Genomic DNA, 19,808 nt, shown 5'->3' with positions numbered 1-19,808 from the left:
GCGATAACACCAAATTTAACTTGCCTGCTCCCCATTCGCACCTGAGACCTTATAACCCTAACGAGTCACATAACACCGGGAGGGAAAATGGCTAATTGGGCCTAATTTGGACATTTTCACTTAGGGGTGCACTCACTTTTGTTGCCAGCGGTTTAGACATTAATGGCTGTGTGTTGAGTTATTTTGAGGGGACAGCAAATTGACACTGTTATACAAGCTGCACACTCACTACTTTACATTGTAGCAAAGTGTCATTTCTTCAGTTTTGTCACATGAAAAGATATAATAAAATATTATTTTTGTGAGATACTGTATTTAGTTTAGGTATTTGCTATTATTGACATCATTTTTAATACCGTCACCCTTTTTATATATATATATATATATAAAAAAAATGTGGCCAGCATTGATTGCCAGTAAGGGTTATCAGCAGCATTTCAATGCTGAAAACCCTCCTTCAGTATGATGATGTAGCCTATGACAGCTGCTAAGAGTGATGACAACACTGCAATAAATACACTGCATTTCCTGCAATGCTGTCACCTTTATCGAGGAAGGGGGAGTCACTGACAGGAAAACCAATAATTTATGTATGTTTTTCGAATTACAGTTTTCGTTTCAATCATGCACATTGAATTTAGTATAGAAGATCTTTAAACAGATTTTCTTTTTTAAATAAAGGTATAGTTTACTTATGTTCACATAAAGATTTGTCATGCCACCAGCAAGGTAATAATCCATTGTGTCTCTTTTCAGCTATATACTTTGTGGAAATAAATCACTTTTTTTTTTGTGATTCTTACAGGTCCGATATAAATTACGATTCAAATACAGCCCTCGGAATGCTCCTGTTGCTGAGCAAACAGGCCTAAACCCAAACGTGGATAGAAACTGGCACACAAGATATCTTTACCCACTCTTCCAGATGCCAGGGCCACGTGAGCGAAAAGATAAAACTGGTGGTAACCCAGGTAAGAATTTGCCCTTCTACCATTGTAACCACTGGGTAACCTGTGGTAGCTGTGTAAAATAACTGGGGTTAGTTGTTGTATAAATGCCCATCTCTGTTTTATATTTTAAAAATTAAATGATTTTTCCATTCTTGGGCAAATGCTGGAGGGACTGCAAACTTTAGCAAATGTGCACCATATTGAGACTGCAGGAGATTGTTAAAATGGTTGTAAAGGTAAAAAAAACAATTATAGCAAGCTCATCTGTTCTATTATTCTATCCTAATCTGTGTAAATGTATTTTTAAAACCATGCCCGCAAATACCTTATCTTTGATCACTTCTGGCCGGTCATGTGACCTCCGGCTGCACTATTCTTCCGATCTACGGGCTACAGCAGGAGGGGCTGAGATCCCCCCTCTGACACCAGCCGAAGAGGTCACGTGACCGACCAGGAGAGGCCAACATGAAAGTATTTACAGGCATCGCTCTGAAAAAACTTTTACACAGTGTAGGAGAGAATAGTAGAACAGGGGAGCTGGCTGTAATTATTCTTTACTTTTACTGCCATTTACCAATATTGGCAGGAGGGGGGCACACATAAGCTGGCAGGGAGGGAGGGCGAGGGGGAGAGGGAGAGACGAGAGCAGCGGGATGACGGAGGCATGTAAACTGACCACGGTAATCAGGGATCAGCAGTCATGATTACCATGGACAGTACAGAGCGGGGGGACACAGGAAGAGGCAGGATCAGCCAAGTTTTTTCCAGCATAGAAAGGGACAGAGGGCAGATTAAACAGCCGAAGCACTGTTTTTTTCTTTAAATCCTCTTCCTCTTTCAGGATACCAAAGAGAAGGCTTTCTGGCTGTTCAGCACCATGTAGATCGAGCGATAATGTATTACCATGCCAATGAAACGGGGCGGGCTCTGCTCAGGAACATTGATGTTGCCATACAACGGTTCCCTTTCCCTCCCTTCGACAATGACCTCTTCATCCTGGCCATCCAGAACCAGCTTCCGTTGCTGCTTATGCTCAGCTTCACATACACTTCTCTGAGCATTGTTCGGGCCCTTGTTCTGGAGAAGGAGCGCAAGCTGAAGGTAAGCATATGTTAACTTCTTATAGATATTTATAGCATATTGTCTGATTTCAGATTTAGTTGCCTGTTGATAGGGTAGACATCCAAATGTATCTTCGCCATAACGGGGACGTCCGGGGACACTCAGTCAAGATCATCGGGGGGGGGGGGGGGGGTATGGTGCCTTGCCTTGGCCGGCCCTCCTGGTGTCTGGGTGGTGGTTAGCACTTATGCCTTGCAGCACTAGAGTCCTTGGGTCAAATCCAAACCAGGACACCACCTGCAGAGGGTTTGTACTCCCTGTGTTTTGCCTAGGTTTATTCCAGGTTCTCCAGTTACCTTCTACACCAAAAACATGTTGGTAGGCTCCTGTCTATATTGACCCTAGTACAATATGTGTATTTACTGTATGCGTGTGAGATGAAGACCTTCGGTTTTATTCTCCTTGAGGGCAGGGGCTGATGTTAATGTACTATTTATAAAGTGCTGCTTCAAGTGGTTGTAAACCCTCCCTTCTGACTTTTACCTATAGGTAAGTCTAGAATAAGGCTTACCTATAACTAGTGGAAATATCTCCCAAACGTGCGCCGTTTTGGAGATATTTCACTTGTGGTGCGCCCATGATGTAATCGTTTCTTCCCTAGCGTGTGCCGTTACTGACCACTCTCGCGCACATGCAAGGGAGTGACGTCGCCCAGCTACGCCCAATCACAGAGCCGGAGTTCGCAGTACCGGAAGGAAGAGGGCAAGAAGATGGACACAGCCTGCACAGGGGACAGCATTGGATTTGCGTTTGCAGGGAGCAAAAAGAGGAAGTAAAACCCATCAGGGGTTTACTTCCTCTTTAACCACTTAAGGACCGCTCACTGTATATATACGTCATTTGTTTAAAGATGGATATCTCGGTAACGGAAGCAGCCGTTGCCACAACCGAGATATCCATCTTTTCAGTGAGCGGTCCTTTAAACGATAACGGTGGTCTCCGCGACGGATTCGCCGTAAGATCACCGTTATCAGCGGCGGGTTAGGGGCTCTCCCGCGCCCTCCGCCGCTTACGAGAGCGGACGGCAGTGGCGGAGGAGATCGGGTCCTTCCTGCTGCTCGGCTGGGATACGAGTGAGGGCAAGATGGCCCCCACCCGTTTCTATAGCATAGCAGGGCGGAAGTGACGTCAAAACGGCACTTCTGCCCATGCTTCTTGAAGGCATATTTTCTTGTTGTCATTTTTTCAAATTACGTATATTTTTTATTTATTTTTTTGCATTTTAGTCTAAATATGAGATTTGAGGTCTTTTTGACCCCAGATCGCATATTTAAGAGGACCTGTCATGCTTTTTTCTATTACAAGTGATGTTTACATAGGAATAAAAGTGACCCATTTTTTTTTTTTTTTTTTAGTGTAAAAATTAATAAAATAAATAATTTAGAAACTTAAAAAAAAAAAAAAATTTAAAGCGCCCCGTCCCAACAAGCTCGTGTGCAGAAGCGAACGCATACGTGAGTAGCGCCTGCATATGAAAAGGGTGTTTAAACCTAACAAGTGAGGTATCACCGCGATCGTTGGAGCGAGAGCAATAATTCTAGCCCTAGACCTCCTATGTAACTCAAAAGATGCAACCTATAGAATTTTTTAAACATCGCCTATGGAGATTTTTAAGGGTAAAAGTTTGACGCCTTTCCATGAGCGGGTGCAATTTTGAAGCGTGACATGTTGGGCATCATTTAACTCGGGGTAACATTATTTTTCACAATATAAAAAAAAAAATTGTGCTAACTTTACTGTTGTCTTGTCTTATTTTTTAATTTAAAAAAAGTGTTTTTTTTCCAAAAAAAGTGCGCTTGTAAGACCACTGCGCAAATACGGTGTGACTAAAAGTATTGCAATGACCGCCATTTTATTCTATAGGGTGTTATAAAATAAAATAATATATATATATATATATATATAATGTTTGGGAGTTTTAAGTAATTTTCTAGCAAAAAAACCTGTTTTAATCTTGTAAACACCAAGTCTGAAAAACAGGCAAGGTCCTTAAGTGGTTAAGATATCAGTGCTATTAAAAACCTCTAATAAATAATAATTCTTTATTGTAGTCAGTAATGCTGAATTTGGAAGGTTTATTCTGGACTGAAGAATCAGTCAGCCCCGGGTCTGTAGCAGAGATTCTTGCGTAAGAAGCAATTTAAACTGAATAACTGCTCCTGTAACGGGCCCTTTAATGCAAGGACAAAAAGTTTTATTGATTACACATTAAAATAAACATATATTACTTACTTATAATGCAAGGGCTTTTAATCATCAAAGTATATAACAATACTTACTTGAGCCCTATCTCAATCCAGCAATGTACACAAGAGCAGTGGCTCTCCCAGGTCTCTCCCTCCTCATTGGCTGAGCCACTGGCTCCCGTTTCTGTCAATCACAGTTAGTGAGGAGGGAGCAAGTCGTGCTCTCATGTGTCCTATGTCATGTACACACAAAGGTGGCTCGGAAGTGAGCACGCACAAGTACCTCCATAGCAACCATCTTGCTATGGGGACACTCACAAAGGGGAAGGGGCCAGGAGCACTGGCGGGGGACCCATGAACAGGAGGATTAGGGCCGCTCTGTGCAAAACCTTTGCACAGAGCACAGATAAGTATGGCATGTTTATTTTAAAAAACATGAGCCTTTAATATCACTTTAACTTTTGCTTTTCTTGTTTGGCCCATGTTATGCTGAGCCTATTGCTAACATTTTTGTTGTACCTCCCGTGTTTTTTAGGAATACATGCGTGTAATGGGGCTCAAGTCCTGGCTTCATTCCACTGCCTGGTTCATCCACTTCTTTCTCCTGCTGTTAGTGTCTGTCTTCTTTGTTACTCTGCTCCTGTGTATTCAGGTCAGTGAATGCAGCAGTGTTATGAATTATGGTGCAAATTGGATTGAATTATGGGTTATTTTTTACAACCAAAAAATATTAACCTTTTATTTGTACTTTTTTTTGGGGGGGGGGATTAAAATAACTTCATGGACCAGAAGTTAGAGTCCAAATATTTGTGACACAATCTTCTCTGCATTATCAGTTAGCTGTTTTTTTGCTTGCATTACTATAGCAAATAGTAACTACCGCATATACTCGAATATAAGCCGAGGCGCCTAATTTTACCACAAAAAAATGGGAAAATGTATTGACTCGAGTATAAGCCTAGGGGGAGAATGCAGCAGCTACTGTAAGCAGAAAAGAGGGTCAACAATGCCCATTTGCACGCCTCACTGTGCCCTTTGCAACCTCATTGTGGCGACCTCACTGTGCCCATCCACACTGTGCCCATCCACACTGTGCCCATCGTCGGTGTATCTGAAATTGACATCCATTGGCGTCCATTTATTGTTTAAAACTCGGGGTCTCCTCCTGGTCTATTCCGTGATGGGCGTTTCTCAGCAGACACAGTTCCGCCTATCACGGACGTTCTCTCATCCTTGGACTCGGTCTCCCAGCAGACACTGTGTTCAGTGTTCCGCCAATCACGGGCGTCCTCTTGTCTGAGGATGAAAAGGCGTCCATGATTGGCGGAACACTGAACACAGCGTCTGCTGGGATGGGTGAGGATGAGAGAACGTTCGTGATAGGCGTTTCTCAGGAGACACAGTTCTGCCTATCATGAACGTTCAGTGTTTCGCCAATCATGGACGCCTTTTCATCCTCAGACAAGAGGACGCCCGTGATTGGCGGAACACTGAACACAGTGTCTGCTGGGAAACCGAGTCCGAGGATGAGAGAACGTCCGTGATAGGCGGAACTGTGTCTGCTGAGAAACGCCTATCACTGAAGGGACCAGGAGGAGACCGCGAGTTTTAAACGATGGACGCCCGCAGCCTCTCAATTTTAGGTACACTGACTCGAGTATAAGCCGAGGGGGCCATTTTCAGCCCAAAAAAAAAGGGCTGAAAATCTCGGCTTATACTCGAGTATATACGGTATGTAACAAAAGGGAAGAGAAGGACAAGCTTTACAAATCCACCTCTTTGCTGAAATCACCCCTAACAGCACAAATCCCCCCCCCCCCCAAAAAAAAATACTCATCCTTCCTAGCATAAATCCTCTACCCTAAAATTTCCCCTCCTAGTACACATCTTCTCCCCCACCTTCAAATTAACCCTTTCCGGTACAAATTTCTCCTCTTAGCACTAATCGTCATCCCCTCCCAACACAAATGCCCCTAAATCACCACTCTCGGCACCCCCTCATAGAACAATACTTATCCCCTACCACCCCCAAATTCCCTCTTTTAGCACAAATCCCCTCCCCCAATCAATGGTCCCCCCCCACTTCACATGATATCACAGTGCCCAGGGCAGCTTCTCCTTCCTGCCCACCCCTTGTCCCGACCCTGCTTGCTCCACAGTGTCTGCAGCTACATGTATGAGTAAGGGCTTGTTGTAAAACCCAATTGCTGCTTGTTATGATTATGCAAATATTTAATGTCCTGGATTTAAACTCTTGAAAGGAAAATCTCACTTGAAGTCTCAGCCTCCACTCTTTCATGGCCCCATAACACAAGAATTCCATGACATTTTCTCCATGTTGTGTTATGAAGAATTCACTGATGAAAGAGAGGGTTCGGCAACCTTGTACACTACAGTGTTGTGTAAAAAAAAATATATGTGTGTTCTGTTTTCAGGTCAGCGGACAGGGGGCAGTACTTAAACGAAGTGACCCCACTCTAGTTTTTTGCTATCTGATGGTCTTTTCAATCTCCACCATCTCCTTCAGTTTCATGATAAGCAGCTTCTTCTCCAGAGGTAGGATTCGTTTTATTCCAGGATGTTGGACCTTGATGTTGGCAATTATTGTGAAGGTGAAAGTTAAACGTTCTGTTTTTTTTTTTTTTTTTTTCTGTATTTTAGCAAACATAGCCGCTGCAGCTGGTGGCTTCCTGTATTTCTTTTCCTACATCCCCTATTTCTTCATCTCACCACGGTACGACATGATAACCCACAGCGAGAAGCTGGTTTCCTGTCTGATCTCCAATGTTGGCATGGCCATGGGAGCTCAACTCATCGGCATGTTTGAGGGCAAAGGTCAGTGTTGGTTACAGCTTCCCCGGCAGGAAAAAAACCAAGCACATTGTGAATGTTTCTGAAAATAATATATTACACATTATAGCCAGCCCTTATTTTTCTTATATATTTTTTTTATAGGTACTGGAGCCCAATGGTCCAATCTGATGACACCGGTTAGTGTGGACGACAACTTCACTCTGTGTCAAGTCATGGGAATGCTGCTGCTTGATTCTGTACTCTATTCCATTATTGGGTGGTACGTGGAGACTGTTATGCCGGGAGACTATGGAGTTCCCCAGCCTTGGTACTTCTTTATTCTGGTAAGTCTGGCGTCCCTGCTCCCCCACCATCTTGCTTGGTTTCATCATAGGCCTTTTTTCAAGTTAATCATAAGATCCTCTTTTTCCACAAGTTATGTTTAACAGCATTGATTTTTATCTAGTATCATTTTTGTTATGCCTAAAATATTTGTCTTCTTTTTTGTGGCTTCAGTTTACTGACAGTAAATGCTGTCATATTGCTTTTTTTTTTTTTTTTTTTATTATACACAATTTCTGTTTTGTGTTCGGGATATATTCCGTCATGTCTGTATAATCAGATTCTAGAGTCAGAACATGTTTTTTTAAAGATATTTTTATTGTCATTCAAAAATATGTTATACATGAAAGGAACAAAACAATTCCAGTTAACAATTAGAGCCGGGTTCACACACAGACGGCACGACTTTGGGGGCGACTCGGCAAGGCAATCTCAAGACGACTTGAGAGGCAACTTTCAAAATTACTTCTGTATTGAAGTCAATGCAAGTCGCCCCCAAAGTTGTACAAGAACCTTTTTCTAAGTCGGAGCGACTTGCGTCGCTCCTATTAGAATTGAATAGAGCGGATCGCGATTTGTCAGGCGGCTGAGTCGCCTGACAGGTCGCCCCCTGTGTGAACCGGCTCTAATAATATCAAGACAAAACAAAATTGATAAATAGGTATTTAAACGTAATTATAAACATATAGAAAGTAATAAGATAAATAATATTAAATGAACACACATTTTTTGATGTGAGCAAGAACTATATATACAAAGTAGTAGACTGTTCAATATGATTGCAGTATTATCAAGCTTAAATTTAAGTGATGCCCAGAAAAGAAGTTATACTATTAAAAGCGGCAAAAAGGTCATCCACCATAGCCTATGCCATGACAAAGTCCTCAGAACGAAATGCGTTGGGTGAAGCTTGTGCATGCAAATAGCCCTCCAACACTACTGGGAGTAACAGTACACAGAATGACTGACCTTTTGACAGGTGGGAGACGCAGGCCAGGGGCTGTGACTTCTGATGGCAGGGCTATTCATTATATACCCAGCTGGCAGAGGAAGAATTCTGGTATTGGGCAGCATATGATCAAGTTGGAGATAGAAGTAGTGAGTGCGGACATGGCACCTTATAATGTGAATAGAATCATTTTATTGCTAAAGTACTTTTTAGCTTTTTGACATTTCTGGGAGAATTTTTTGTGAAGAGGAATTGAGGCTGATGTTCAAAAACAAGCATGAGCAGACCTTACTTAGTCTGCCGGAGCCTGAGATTGCACCCGTGATCTGCTGATGGTGGATACAATGCTTTACACGCTCCAATGTAAAAAATAATAAAGGTACATATTTTTTACCTGCAAAAAGATGTGCATTTATTTCCTTTTTTTAAAAAGGTGAACTTCGCCTTTAACAGACAAGCCTGTGCAAGCCTGTACAAACAAATCATTCTATAAAGCTCCCGGTTACCCGTTTATGTAAAGAAAAATGGCATAGTTTCCATATGTCACAGTAAACCCCCCCACTTGGGTTTAATCTATGCCAACATTCATATGACCATTTGCGAAGTCAAGTAAATGTTGGTTTTTCTTAACTTCTTATTCCCATCTAGTGGTTTATGTGCAATCATGTTGTGCATCTTCCTATGACATTAGCACCTGTACATCTCCTCCTGTCAAGTAGCTATCAGATATGGTTGAATGTTAGATAACATTGTCGAGATCACTTATTTATTTTTATGGGTGACCTTTTAGCCTTCCTATTGGTGTGGGACTCCCAGAAACGCAGAGGTGATTGAAAAGGAGGATGATGAAGAGCCAGAAAAGGAGCTAAGAGGGGAATACCTGGAAGACGAACCATCAGATCTGATCCCTGGAGTTCATATTAAACATTTAACAAAGGTATGGTTCTGTCTTTTTTGTATCTAGTTGATGTCACTCCTTAACTTTTCAAATAATACCACGTAAAATATTTTCTTTTCTTCGGCTTCTCACTTTCTTACTATACACAGCAGTTATGTAGCAATTGTAACCACTTCTGATTGCAAAAACAGTTCAGTGGATCAACTTAGACAACCATTTGTTCTTCATACAAATATATACATTTTTGGTGGTTGTTTGTCTTGCTTCATTCACTCATTTAGCAAATATGATGAATTCTTATTTCTCAGTTTCAATCATTTTCAATCATACACCTCACTAACAAATCATTTACTGCTGCCAATCCTTCCACTGCCTTCACTAGCCCAACTTATAACATTCAAAATACTAACCATAACATATAAAGCCATCCACAACATTGTCCCCAGCTACATCACGAACATCATCTGCAGCATCCTGCCTCCCAGAACTTTTCCAGAACCTCTCTCATCCTGTGAACTCTCTACCCCAGTATGTCTGGTTAGCTCCCACCTTATCCACTTGTAGGTGATCCTTGAAAACTAATTTATTCAGGGAGGTCTATCCCATCTACACCTAAAAACTGTACTTAAAGTGTAAGTAAACCCTCCTATCGTTTTCAGCCAAGGAAGCTGCCATTTTGGCCTCTGTTTAATATACAACTTCCATGATGCTGCATATGTGATCAGTTATGACACCAGCCATTGGATGGGTTGGCAGTTTGGTTGAGAGCGCAACCAATGGGAGTGTTACATTTCTGGCACATGCCGGAAATTAAACTGTTTAATGGATGGGGTTACTGCTGCTTTAAAATGACATACATGTGAATTTGAGTTTGGTGGTCTCAGCCCGGCTCCCGGTGGGTGTGCTATGCGAGGTAAGCCTGCGCTTAGTACGCCCACCCCCCTCCCACAAAAAAAAACACCACACTTACACGCACTCGAAATTGGGTTAACATGCACGCACTTTGACCACGCGGTCTCTAAAAAGAGAGGCGAAGGACTAACGGGGCTGGTTGAGCGGGCTACATCCTCTCACTCCCTTATAGGGAGTCCCTCTGCCCCGTTGGGCTTCAAAGCGGAGCAGGTAGGGTGGGCTATGTGGGAGGACCCCCTCACACACCCGCCATTGCCACCCGGGGCATGGAGAAAGGTGGCAGATTGCCTCTGGGGGAGGCCTGCCTACTCCCAACTCCTGCAGTCCGGCTCCTCTCTCGAGTACATGCACAAAATACACTAAAAAAAAAAAAACATGCATAAAAAAATAAAATAAAATTACCTTCCCTTTAAATTGTAAGCTCCACAAGCAGGATCCTATTCCTTCTATATCGAAAAACTGTTGGTGGTATATAAATCCTGTATAATAATAATAATCATTTTTTTTCTTAAAGTGCTAATTCACACTTTAGTCTCCAAATGTAAGAGAGGATACATTGTATATTAAAAATACATGTATAGTGTTTCTTTCAACTCTGTGTCCTGCTAGATGTTCTTAAAAACTATACTGGATAGAATGTGTTGATGAATTTAATGCCACAGATCACATTATGATTTTAGAGTGTAGTTTCTCATCTGCTCATTTTCATTTAGCTAAAAATCTAAAGATGCATTTTTAAGAAATTAAACCAACAATGGATTATGACAGTTTTAGGAATTCTATATGGTAAACGCAGTGACTGGCTCTGAAATAATTTTCCAAGATGCAGCCTATGCAGGCTTCTGCTGTTTCTTGCATGGCTTCTGATGACTAATTGGGGTTGATTTACTAAAACTGGGGAGTGTAAAATCTGGTGCAGCTCTGCACAGAAATCAATTGGCTTCAAGGTTTAATCGCCAAAGCCTAGTTGAACAAGCTGAACTTCAAAGCTGATTGGCTACCATGCACAACTGCACCATATTTTGCACTCTCCAGTTTTAGTAAATGATCCCCATTGCTACACATCCCTTGTCCTTGATTTGAAGTTGGAAAGATGACCTGAGCACATTTCATTTTCCAAACACAGAGCCATCTCTCGTCTTTAAAGAGGAAGTAAACCCTGATGGGTTTACTTCCTCTTTGGGCTAGTATGCATCGCATAGTAGCCCATTATTTGTCACTTACCTGAAACCAAAGCCTGCGATGTACCTGATTTCCTCGCCTCCACGAGGCGTCCATCTTTCACTTATTCCTTCAGGGTATCGCTGCTCCGGCACTGTGATTGGCCGGAGCAGCGATGACGTCGCTCCCACGCATGCGCACGGGAGCCGACACTTACAACACGATGACATTCAGCAACGGCACGCTCAGTGCGCATGCACCGCAGACATCCGTGCATTATTTATTGCAAATATCTCCTAAACCATGTAGGTCTAGGACAGTGGTTCTCAACCCTCTAGTGCTGTGACCCCTTAATAAAATTTCCCAAGTTGTGGGGACCCCTAACAGTAAAATTATTTTGTAGCGTGGGTTGTCGGCACCCAAGGCAAGAGTCCCTTCCACACATACAGTATTAAATCCCATTATGCCACATTTTAGGATGGACCACCATTTCTCTTTGTTCTCATTTCTTTCCCTTTCATCTCTCTATCCTAATCCCCCCCCCCCCCCCATCACTCTCTCTAGACATCTTTCTTCTTGTTTAATGGCAACTATAATCACAGGTAGCGTTACTCACTGTGTTTCCAACTTTGTGGTGTCTTGCAGCAGTGACACCTATGCCGAAATCAGGAGATAGGGTCTCCTCCAGCCCCTCCCACTTCATACTTTAACAGTCAGCTGACCTCTAGTCTCTGCCCTCCAGCCATGCCATGAACTTAGTGGGAGGCTGTGAAGAGGCTGAGTGGGCGGCCGCAGGCTCCAGGGACAGCCCTGCTGGGAGGCTGCAAAAAGGTTAGGAGAGCGGCGCGGGCTTCAGGAACAGCCCAGGATTTGGTGACCCCTGGCAAATCGTCATTTGACCCCCGAGGGGGTCCCGACCCCCAGGTTGAGAACCACTGGTCTAGGAGATATTGCAAGCACCTACAGGTAAGCCTTAATCGAGGCTTACCTGTAGGTGAAAGTTCTCAGAGAGTGTTTACAACCACTTTAACTTGACGAAAGAGCAGAATTCTTATCTGCCTGCCGCCATAGTTTGTATGCAAGCAGCAAGGGAAAAAACAACCTGGATCTTCCTAAAATACCACTATCCGAGAGTCATTTACTTGAAACAAGTGTATAGTGAAATTCTTTCAAAGTAACTGGCAATTTCTTTTTATCTTTCAGGCATTTCGTGTGAATGGTAAGAAGCGTGTGGCTGTGTGGGATCTCACACTTAACATGTATGAGGGACAGATAACTGTGTTACTGGGACACAATGGAGCAGGAAAGAGTACTACATTGTCCATGCTCACAGGTAAGCAGAGGTTAATGATCTTTTTGTGTTTCCATTCATGTCTAGTTAGCAATGTATAATTGACATGTTAACTTGAGTCACTCTTTTTGCCCCTTTTTTTTTTTTCAGGCCTTTTACCCCCATCATCTGGTGAATGTTACATTGGTGGCTATGAGATCTCAAAAGACACTTCTCTCATCAGGCGTAATCTGGGGCTTTGTCCGCAACATGATGTGCTGTTTCAGGGACTTACTGTGGAGGAACACCTTTATTTCTATGCAGCAGTAAGTGTCAACTAGTATAGTGATACTGGAGAACCATGGGTTGGTGAACTGTGACCACCAATACTAGTGTACCATGGTTCTACAGCACTAGGGTATGTGCACATTTATATATCTGTAGGAAGCACATCGATGCAACACATTAGCTAGAATTGTTATTATATTTCATTTGCAGTTTAGTCACAGGTATATAAAATTGGAGACACGCTTTGGCTTCCCATATGTAATATAATTTCCTACATTCCATTTGTCAGATGTATTGCAAACACAAAAAACCTTCTTGAATGTTAAAAGTAAGCATTAAATTAAAGAGGGCTGCTTGTAACTCAGGCGATAAGTTTGCATTCACTTAGCATAAGAGCCAGGCAGCTAGCATTTTTTAAAAGGAGGTCGGAAATGAAAGCTTGGATTTCTCTCTACACAAGTTTAGTTTAACCACTTGCCGACCGCCGCATGTATATGAATGTCCACAGAATGGCACGTACAGGCAGATGGGCGTACATGTACGTTTCCGCGGGTCGGGGGTCCGATCGGGACCCCCCTCGCTACATGCGGCGGTCGGATACCCGCGAGGAGCGATCCGGGATGAGGGGGCGGCTATTCGTTTATAGCCGCTCCGTCGCGATCGCTCCCCGGAGCTGAAGAACGGGGAGAGCCGTATGTAAACACGGCTTCCCTGTGCTTCACTGAGGCGGCTGCATCGATCGAGTGATCCCTTTTATAGGGAGACTCGATCAATGACGTCAGTCCTACAGCCACACCCCCCTACAGTTGTAAACACACACTAGGTGAACCCTAACTCCTACAGCGCCCCCTGTGGTTAACTCCCAAACTGCAACTGTCATTTTCACAATAAACAATGCAATTTAAATGCATTTTTTGCTGTGAAAATGACAATGGTCCCAAAAATGTGTCAAAATTGTCCGAAGTGTCCGCCATAATGTCGCATACACGAAAAAAAATCGCTGATCGCCGCCATTAATAGTAAAAAAAAAAAAATTAATAAAAATGCAATAAAACTATCCCCTATTTTGTAAACGCTATAAATTTTGCGCAAACCAATCGATAAACGCTTATTGCGATTTTTTTTTACCAAAAATAGGTAGAAGAATACTTATCGGCCTAAACTGAGGAAATTTTTTGTTTTATATATGTTTTTGGGGGATATTTATTATAGCAAAAAGTAAAAAATATTGAATTTTTTTCAAAATTGTCGCTCTATTTTTGTTTATAGCGCAAAAAATAAAAACCGCATAGGTGATCAAATACCACCAAAAGAAATCTCTATTTGTGGGGAAAAAAGGACGCCAATTTTGTTTGGGAGCCACGTCGCACGACCGCGCAATTGTCTGTTAAAGCGGCGCAGTGCCGAATCGCAAAACCTGGCCTGGGTATTTAGCAACAAAATGGTCCGGGGCTTAAGTGGTTAAATTAGATTGTTGGAATATATTTAACTGATGTGGGCACGGTCTAACCCAGGGGTAGGCAACCTCGGCACTCCAGCTGTGGTGAAACTACAAATTCCATCATGCCCCTGTCTTTAAAAGTCATGCCTGTGATTGTCAGGATCTTGCAGTGTCTCATGGGACTTGTAGTTTCACCACAGCTGGAGGGCCGAGGTTGCCTACCCCTGGTCTAATTTATAAGGCAGGCCATATGTTAAGCAATTTTCTTTCCTGCAGCCATGGGTTGCAGGAAAGAAAATTGCTTGATTTTTTTATTTTTTTCCCCCCATCAACACAGTCAATGTTGATGGGGGAATCCCTCCCGCAGAGCTATTGTGTTCTGCTGGCGGGAAGCCTTCCCTGCTGGCAGAGCACAATAATCACTGCTGGTGGCTATAGCTGGCAGCAGCGATCACATGAAAAAATCTGACAGGCTGGTTGTAATGAAGTCACATGATCAACTTCAGTACAACCAGCCTGCCCATAGATGGATCAAATCTCAGCTGGTCCCTGCTGAACCGGCCAAGATTCGATCCATCTATGGCGGGCTTAAGCAAAAGTGCTGACATGCCGCAGGTACCTTCCTATTCATCAGTTCTTCCAGTGGAACTCTTTGGATCTTAGACCCATGCTGTACGCTGGTACTCATCTTTGGTACAAGTCAAGCCCCTTCCAGGTAATAAGCCCTTCTTCCTGTCCTTTAGATGCCAGATGCCTCATTTGACATTTCTGTGTTAAGCCTCATACACACGATCGGATTTTCTGTGGACAAAGCGTAGGACTTTTGTCCAAAGGGCGTTGGCCAGGAACTCGTATTGCATACAAATGACAAAGAATTGCCAGCCAACAAACACAAAACTACGTGTTTTTTCAGCTCTTTAGCGCCACCCTTTGGGCAACTTCTAATGTTGTGTTATGGTTAGCATTGCTTCTGAGCATGTGTGTTTGTACTTTGGAGTTTTGACCGATGGACTTGTGTACACACGATCGGATGATCCGACAACACACATTTGTTGGCAGACAAATGCTATCCCACATTTGTTGGTGGAAAATCCGAACGGTCGGATTATCCAACAACAGCCTGTCATCACACAATTCCCGTTGGATAATCGGATCGTGTGTACGAGGCTTTAGAAAGCTTAGCATACTCTGGTAACCGCGTCTTAGAAATATTTATAACCGTATTGACCAACAAAAATCAATTTTGTTTTTCTGCAAGTCGGTAACCCTGAGCTTAAAGTGGATGTACCCTGAGCATAAGAGTATAAGATTTCCTATCATCCGTGCCCAGTCTTGCCACACAGTTAATCCAGCTCTGAGCAATCCTCTTTTATTGTTCAGTGAAAATGAACAGACTCCCAGATAAAAACCTGTCTAAATAAAAAGTCCTTTCCTCTCTCCTTGCTTTGAGTGACAGGTTATTTACATATCTAGCTTGGACATGTTTTATCATACGTTATGTTATGTTTATCATAATATGAGGTGATCCACAGTTCATTGTATATTACCAGGATGTGTTATGTGGGGGAGGGGTGGATTTCTCATTTTTTATACTGTGGATCACCTCATATTATGATTAACATAACATTTTTTGGGTTTACATCAACTTTAAGCATGAAGACACTGACCCAGATTCTCGTAGGAGTTACGCCGGCGTATCTCCAGATACTCCGTCCTAACTCTGAGTTTGAGGTGTCGTATCTATGCGCCTGATTCTTAGAATCAGTTACGCATAGATTTGTCTTAAATCCGACTGGCGTAAGTCTCTTACGCCGTCGTATCTAAGTTGCATATTTACGCTGGCCGCTAGGTGGCGCTTCCGTCGATTTACGCGTTGAATATGGCAATGAGCTAGATACGCCGATTCTCAAAACGTACGTGCGGCTGGCGCTTTTTTTTTTTTTTTTTAGGTTGTTTACGTTAGGCTTTTTTGGGCGTAAAGTTACCCCTGCTTTATGAGGCGTAGATGAAGCGTACCAATGTTAGGTATGGACGTCAAAACAGCGTCAAATTTTTCACGTGTTACGTCGTTTGCGTACGTCGTCCGAGAATGGGGCTGGACGTAAGTTACGTTCATGTCGACTAAGCAATGAGCGGGCGCAATTTATTTTGAAAATTTGACGTGATACTGAGCATGCGCCGTTAGAAAAAAACGTCAATTACGTGGGGGTCACGATTCATTTCCATAAAACACACCCACCACTTCCACATTTGAATTAGGCGGGCTTACGCCGGCCAAGTTACACTACGCCGGCGTAACTTAAAGCGCAAGTTCTTTGAGAATACGGGACATGCCGCTCTAAGTTATGGCGGCGTAGTGTATCTCAGATGCGCTACGCCCGCCTAAAGATAGGCAATGCTACGAGAATCAGGCCCACTGTTTGTAGTTTAGACATTGTTCATCTCTGTGATCCAGTAAGAAGAATAGTCTTCACCGCGCAAAGTCTCTGACTTCTCTCTGTACTCTTACAGTTAAAAGGATGTCCACGCTGGCGTTGTCCGGAGGAAGTAGATAAGATCCTGCAAATCCTAAGGATTGAAGAGAAACGCTCAGCTTTGAGTACCCAGCTGTCTGGGGGTACATGCCGCAAGCTCTCCATAGGCATCGCCTTAATAGGAGGATCCAAGGTATAAAAGTCATTATGGGAGTGTGGAGTTTAAGGGGGAGTTTCAACTGCTTTACTAGCAGTGTTTTAAAAGATGCAAAGTCAGCATAAAAAAACATTTGTTGCAAAGCTATGTATATTTCAAAGTAAATGTCAATATATTTACAGAAAAGTTTAAAGATCTTTCATGCCTTATCAACTTTTTTTATTTTATTTCTTGCAAATATTTTGATTGGAATTTACATAAAGAGGATGTTTCATAATACAGGAAGGTCCTACTGGACTATACTGTATCTTATGCTGGCCATACACTAGCCCAGGGGTCTTCAAACTACGGCCCTCCAGTTGTTCAGGAACTACAATTCCCATCATGCCTAGTCATGTCTGTGAATGTCACTCCACACATCAGTACATAGACAAAATATTTATTATGAATATATAAAATCACTCGATCATTCAAACATTAAATGATCATTAAAAAGACATATAACAAGAAAAAACAAGACAAAGAGAACATAACAAATTACATAGGCCCCTTTCACACGGGACGGATCAGTAATGATCCGCCTCCGTATGCTCCGCTTGCTCAGCGGGGATCGCTCCGTTAATCCCCGCTGAGCCGGCAAATTACAGGGCGGTCCCCGCACACTGTGCAGGGACCGCCCTGTCTTTTCTCCACTCTCCCCTATGGGGGTTCGGATGAACACGGACGGTCTGTTTAGAAATCTAGTAGCCTTCTCTGATTGAAAATGCCAGTTCTACGGGATCGGCATGTGGAATTTTATTTTATATGTTTGTAATAAATCTTTTGGTATTGTTATACTATCTCTTGCCCTCTTTGTATCCGTGAAGTCCAAAATTTAATTTCTTTAGATATAATGTGGTACTGCACTTAAGAATTATGGGCCAGATCCACAGCCCGGCAGCGCAACGTAACTTTTTAGATTTAAGTTACACTGCCGCAAATTTCCTAAGTTAGGTACCGATCCACAAAACACTTACCTGGAAATTTGCGGCGGTGTAACTCAAATCCGTCCGGCGCAAGGCGGGCCAATTCAAATGGGGCGAGTCCCATTTAAATTAGGCGCGCTCCCGCGCCGGACGTACTGCGCATGCTCCCGACGTGCATTGCGCGATGTGACGTCATTTTTTGAACGGCGCGTAGCGTATTTCCGTATTCCCGTACGGCTTACACAAACGACGTAAAATTTAAAAATTTGACGCGGGAAGGACGGCCATACTTTACACAGCAGTACGCCTGCTGTGTAAAAGTAGGGCTGCCTCACAAAAGTGTAACTAAGCGACGGGAAACTAACGTAGCGGCGACGTAGCGAACGCGAAAAAGCTTTGAGGATCGACGTAACTCCTCATTTGCATACCCGACGCTGGATTACGACGCGAACTCCCCCCAGCGGCGGCCGCGGTACTGCATCCTAAGATCCGGCAGTGTAAAACAATTACACCTGCCGGATCTTAGGAATATCTATGCGTAACTGATTCTGTGAATCAGTCGCATAGATAGAAACAGGGATACGACGGCGTATCAGTAGATACGCCGGCGTATCCCTTTTGTGGATCTGGCCCTAAGAACTCTTTAAAGGCCAGGTGTGTTAGACTGAAACAAAGACCAAGGCCCATCACCTCATATCACCTTGTTTATATTCTCAAACTTGTTCAATACGGTTGATTCTGAAAAAGACAGTGTAAGAACTTTAGTGAAGCAGCTGCCATTGTACCCTCTTTGTGGGAAAGAGATTTATGTGACTCTGCCACTATCTGTAATACCATGTGATTCTGTGACAGGTTGTGATGCTGGATGAACCCACTTCAGGAATGGACCCAGCGTCTCGCAGGGACACATGGGAGCTTCTGCGTCAGCACAAACATGACCGCACTATCCTCCTTACGACACACTTCATGGATGAAGCAGATCTGCTGGGAGACAGAATCGGCATCCTGGCCCAGGGGCAGCTGCAGTGCTGTGGATCTTCTCTCTTCCTCAAAAGGAAATACGGTGAGAAAAGGGAGATTTTCTCTATTTTATATAGGATTGCATCAGTACACATCAGTTACCTGTGTAATTGGCTAGCATGATGTTCATGTGCTGGACCACCAGCGATGTTTCAATATGCCTTTTTGTTTAAAAGAATTGTAGTGATAGGAAATGGAGCAAGCCAACCCGCTTGTGCCAACAATAGCTTTTTGAAAGTAAACATACTGTATCAGGGCTGGTACAAGGAGTTTTAAAACCCTAGGCCAGGGGTGGCCAACCAGTGGCCCGGGGGCCACATGTGGCCCGCGGAGACCTCTGTTGTGGCCCACGACCTCCTGATCTGGAATGGCGGGTTGGCAAGCCCAGATCGTAGGTTGCGGAGCAGAGCCCCATAAGGCGATGCTTCCTCCACAGCGCTAGCTTTTGCCACAGGCCGAGTCTATGGCAAAGTTAAGCTAACCCGCAGTATAGACACAGTGGGTGTGGGTAAACCGTAGCACATCAGTGTGAAAAGTGTGTCTTAGGCCCTTTTCACGCGATCAGCCCAACCAAATGGGACCCTCAATTCACCTCTATAGAGCGACAGATGTCTGTTTACCCGCGCCTACCTCCAAACCCGAAAAACAGAAGGGAATTTGTCCCCTTCCATCTGGGTGGATCGGAGGGCCTATAGAGTAGTCGTAACCCTTCATCCGCCTGCTCTGCTCATTGTGGCCCACAACTGGTTACCAAGTTGCTTAAGTGGCCCTCGTGCTTCAAAAGGTTGGGCACCCCTGCCCTAGGCGAAACCTAATTTTGCCGCCCCCCCTGGCTCCACCCCCTTTTCCCTGCCCATGTAAACCGCACCTTTTTAATGAA

The 19,808-nt window shown here is 43.5% G+C and overlaps 1 protein-coding gene across 2 annotated transcripts in view; it reads left to right on the top strand.

The window, feature by feature from the left end:
* Nucleotides 1-19,808, top strand: part of ABCA3 (ATP binding cassette subfamily A member 3) — a 75,045-nt gene that overhangs the window by 31,669 nt on the left and 23,568 nt on the right. For both annotated transcript variants that reach the window (XM_040356605.1, XM_040356604.1), the window contains 11 exons: nucleotides 806-971; nucleotides 1,792-2,051; nucleotides 4,794-4,910; nucleotides 6,694-6,814; nucleotides 6,920-7,093; nucleotides 7,214-7,395; nucleotides 9,133-9,279; nucleotides 12,517-12,646; nucleotides 12,755-12,909; nucleotides 16,824-16,979; nucleotides 18,761-18,971. In XM_040356605.1, coding sequence (XP_040212539.1) covers nucleotides 806-971; nucleotides 1,792-2,051; nucleotides 4,794-4,910; nucleotides 6,694-6,814; nucleotides 6,920-7,093; nucleotides 7,214-7,395; nucleotides 9,133-9,279; nucleotides 12,517-12,646; nucleotides 12,755-12,909; nucleotides 16,824-16,979; nucleotides 18,761-18,971 — 1,819 coding nt within the window. The remainder of the gene's footprint in view (nucleotides 1-805; nucleotides 972-1,791; nucleotides 2,052-4,793; nucleotides 4,911-6,693; nucleotides 6,815-6,919; nucleotides 7,094-7,213; nucleotides 7,396-9,132; nucleotides 9,280-12,516; nucleotides 12,647-12,754; nucleotides 12,910-16,823; nucleotides 16,980-18,760; nucleotides 18,972-19,808) is intronic.

The sequence above is a fragment of the Rana temporaria genome, chromosome 6, assembly GCF_905171775.1.
Source record: "Rana temporaria chromosome 6, aRanTem1.1, whole genome shotgun sequence".
NCBI lineage: Eukaryota > Metazoa > Chordata > Amphibia > Anura > Ranidae > Rana > Rana temporaria.
Note: the sequence above shows the minus strand (reverse complement) of the source record. Positions and strands in the feature narration are given on the sequence as shown.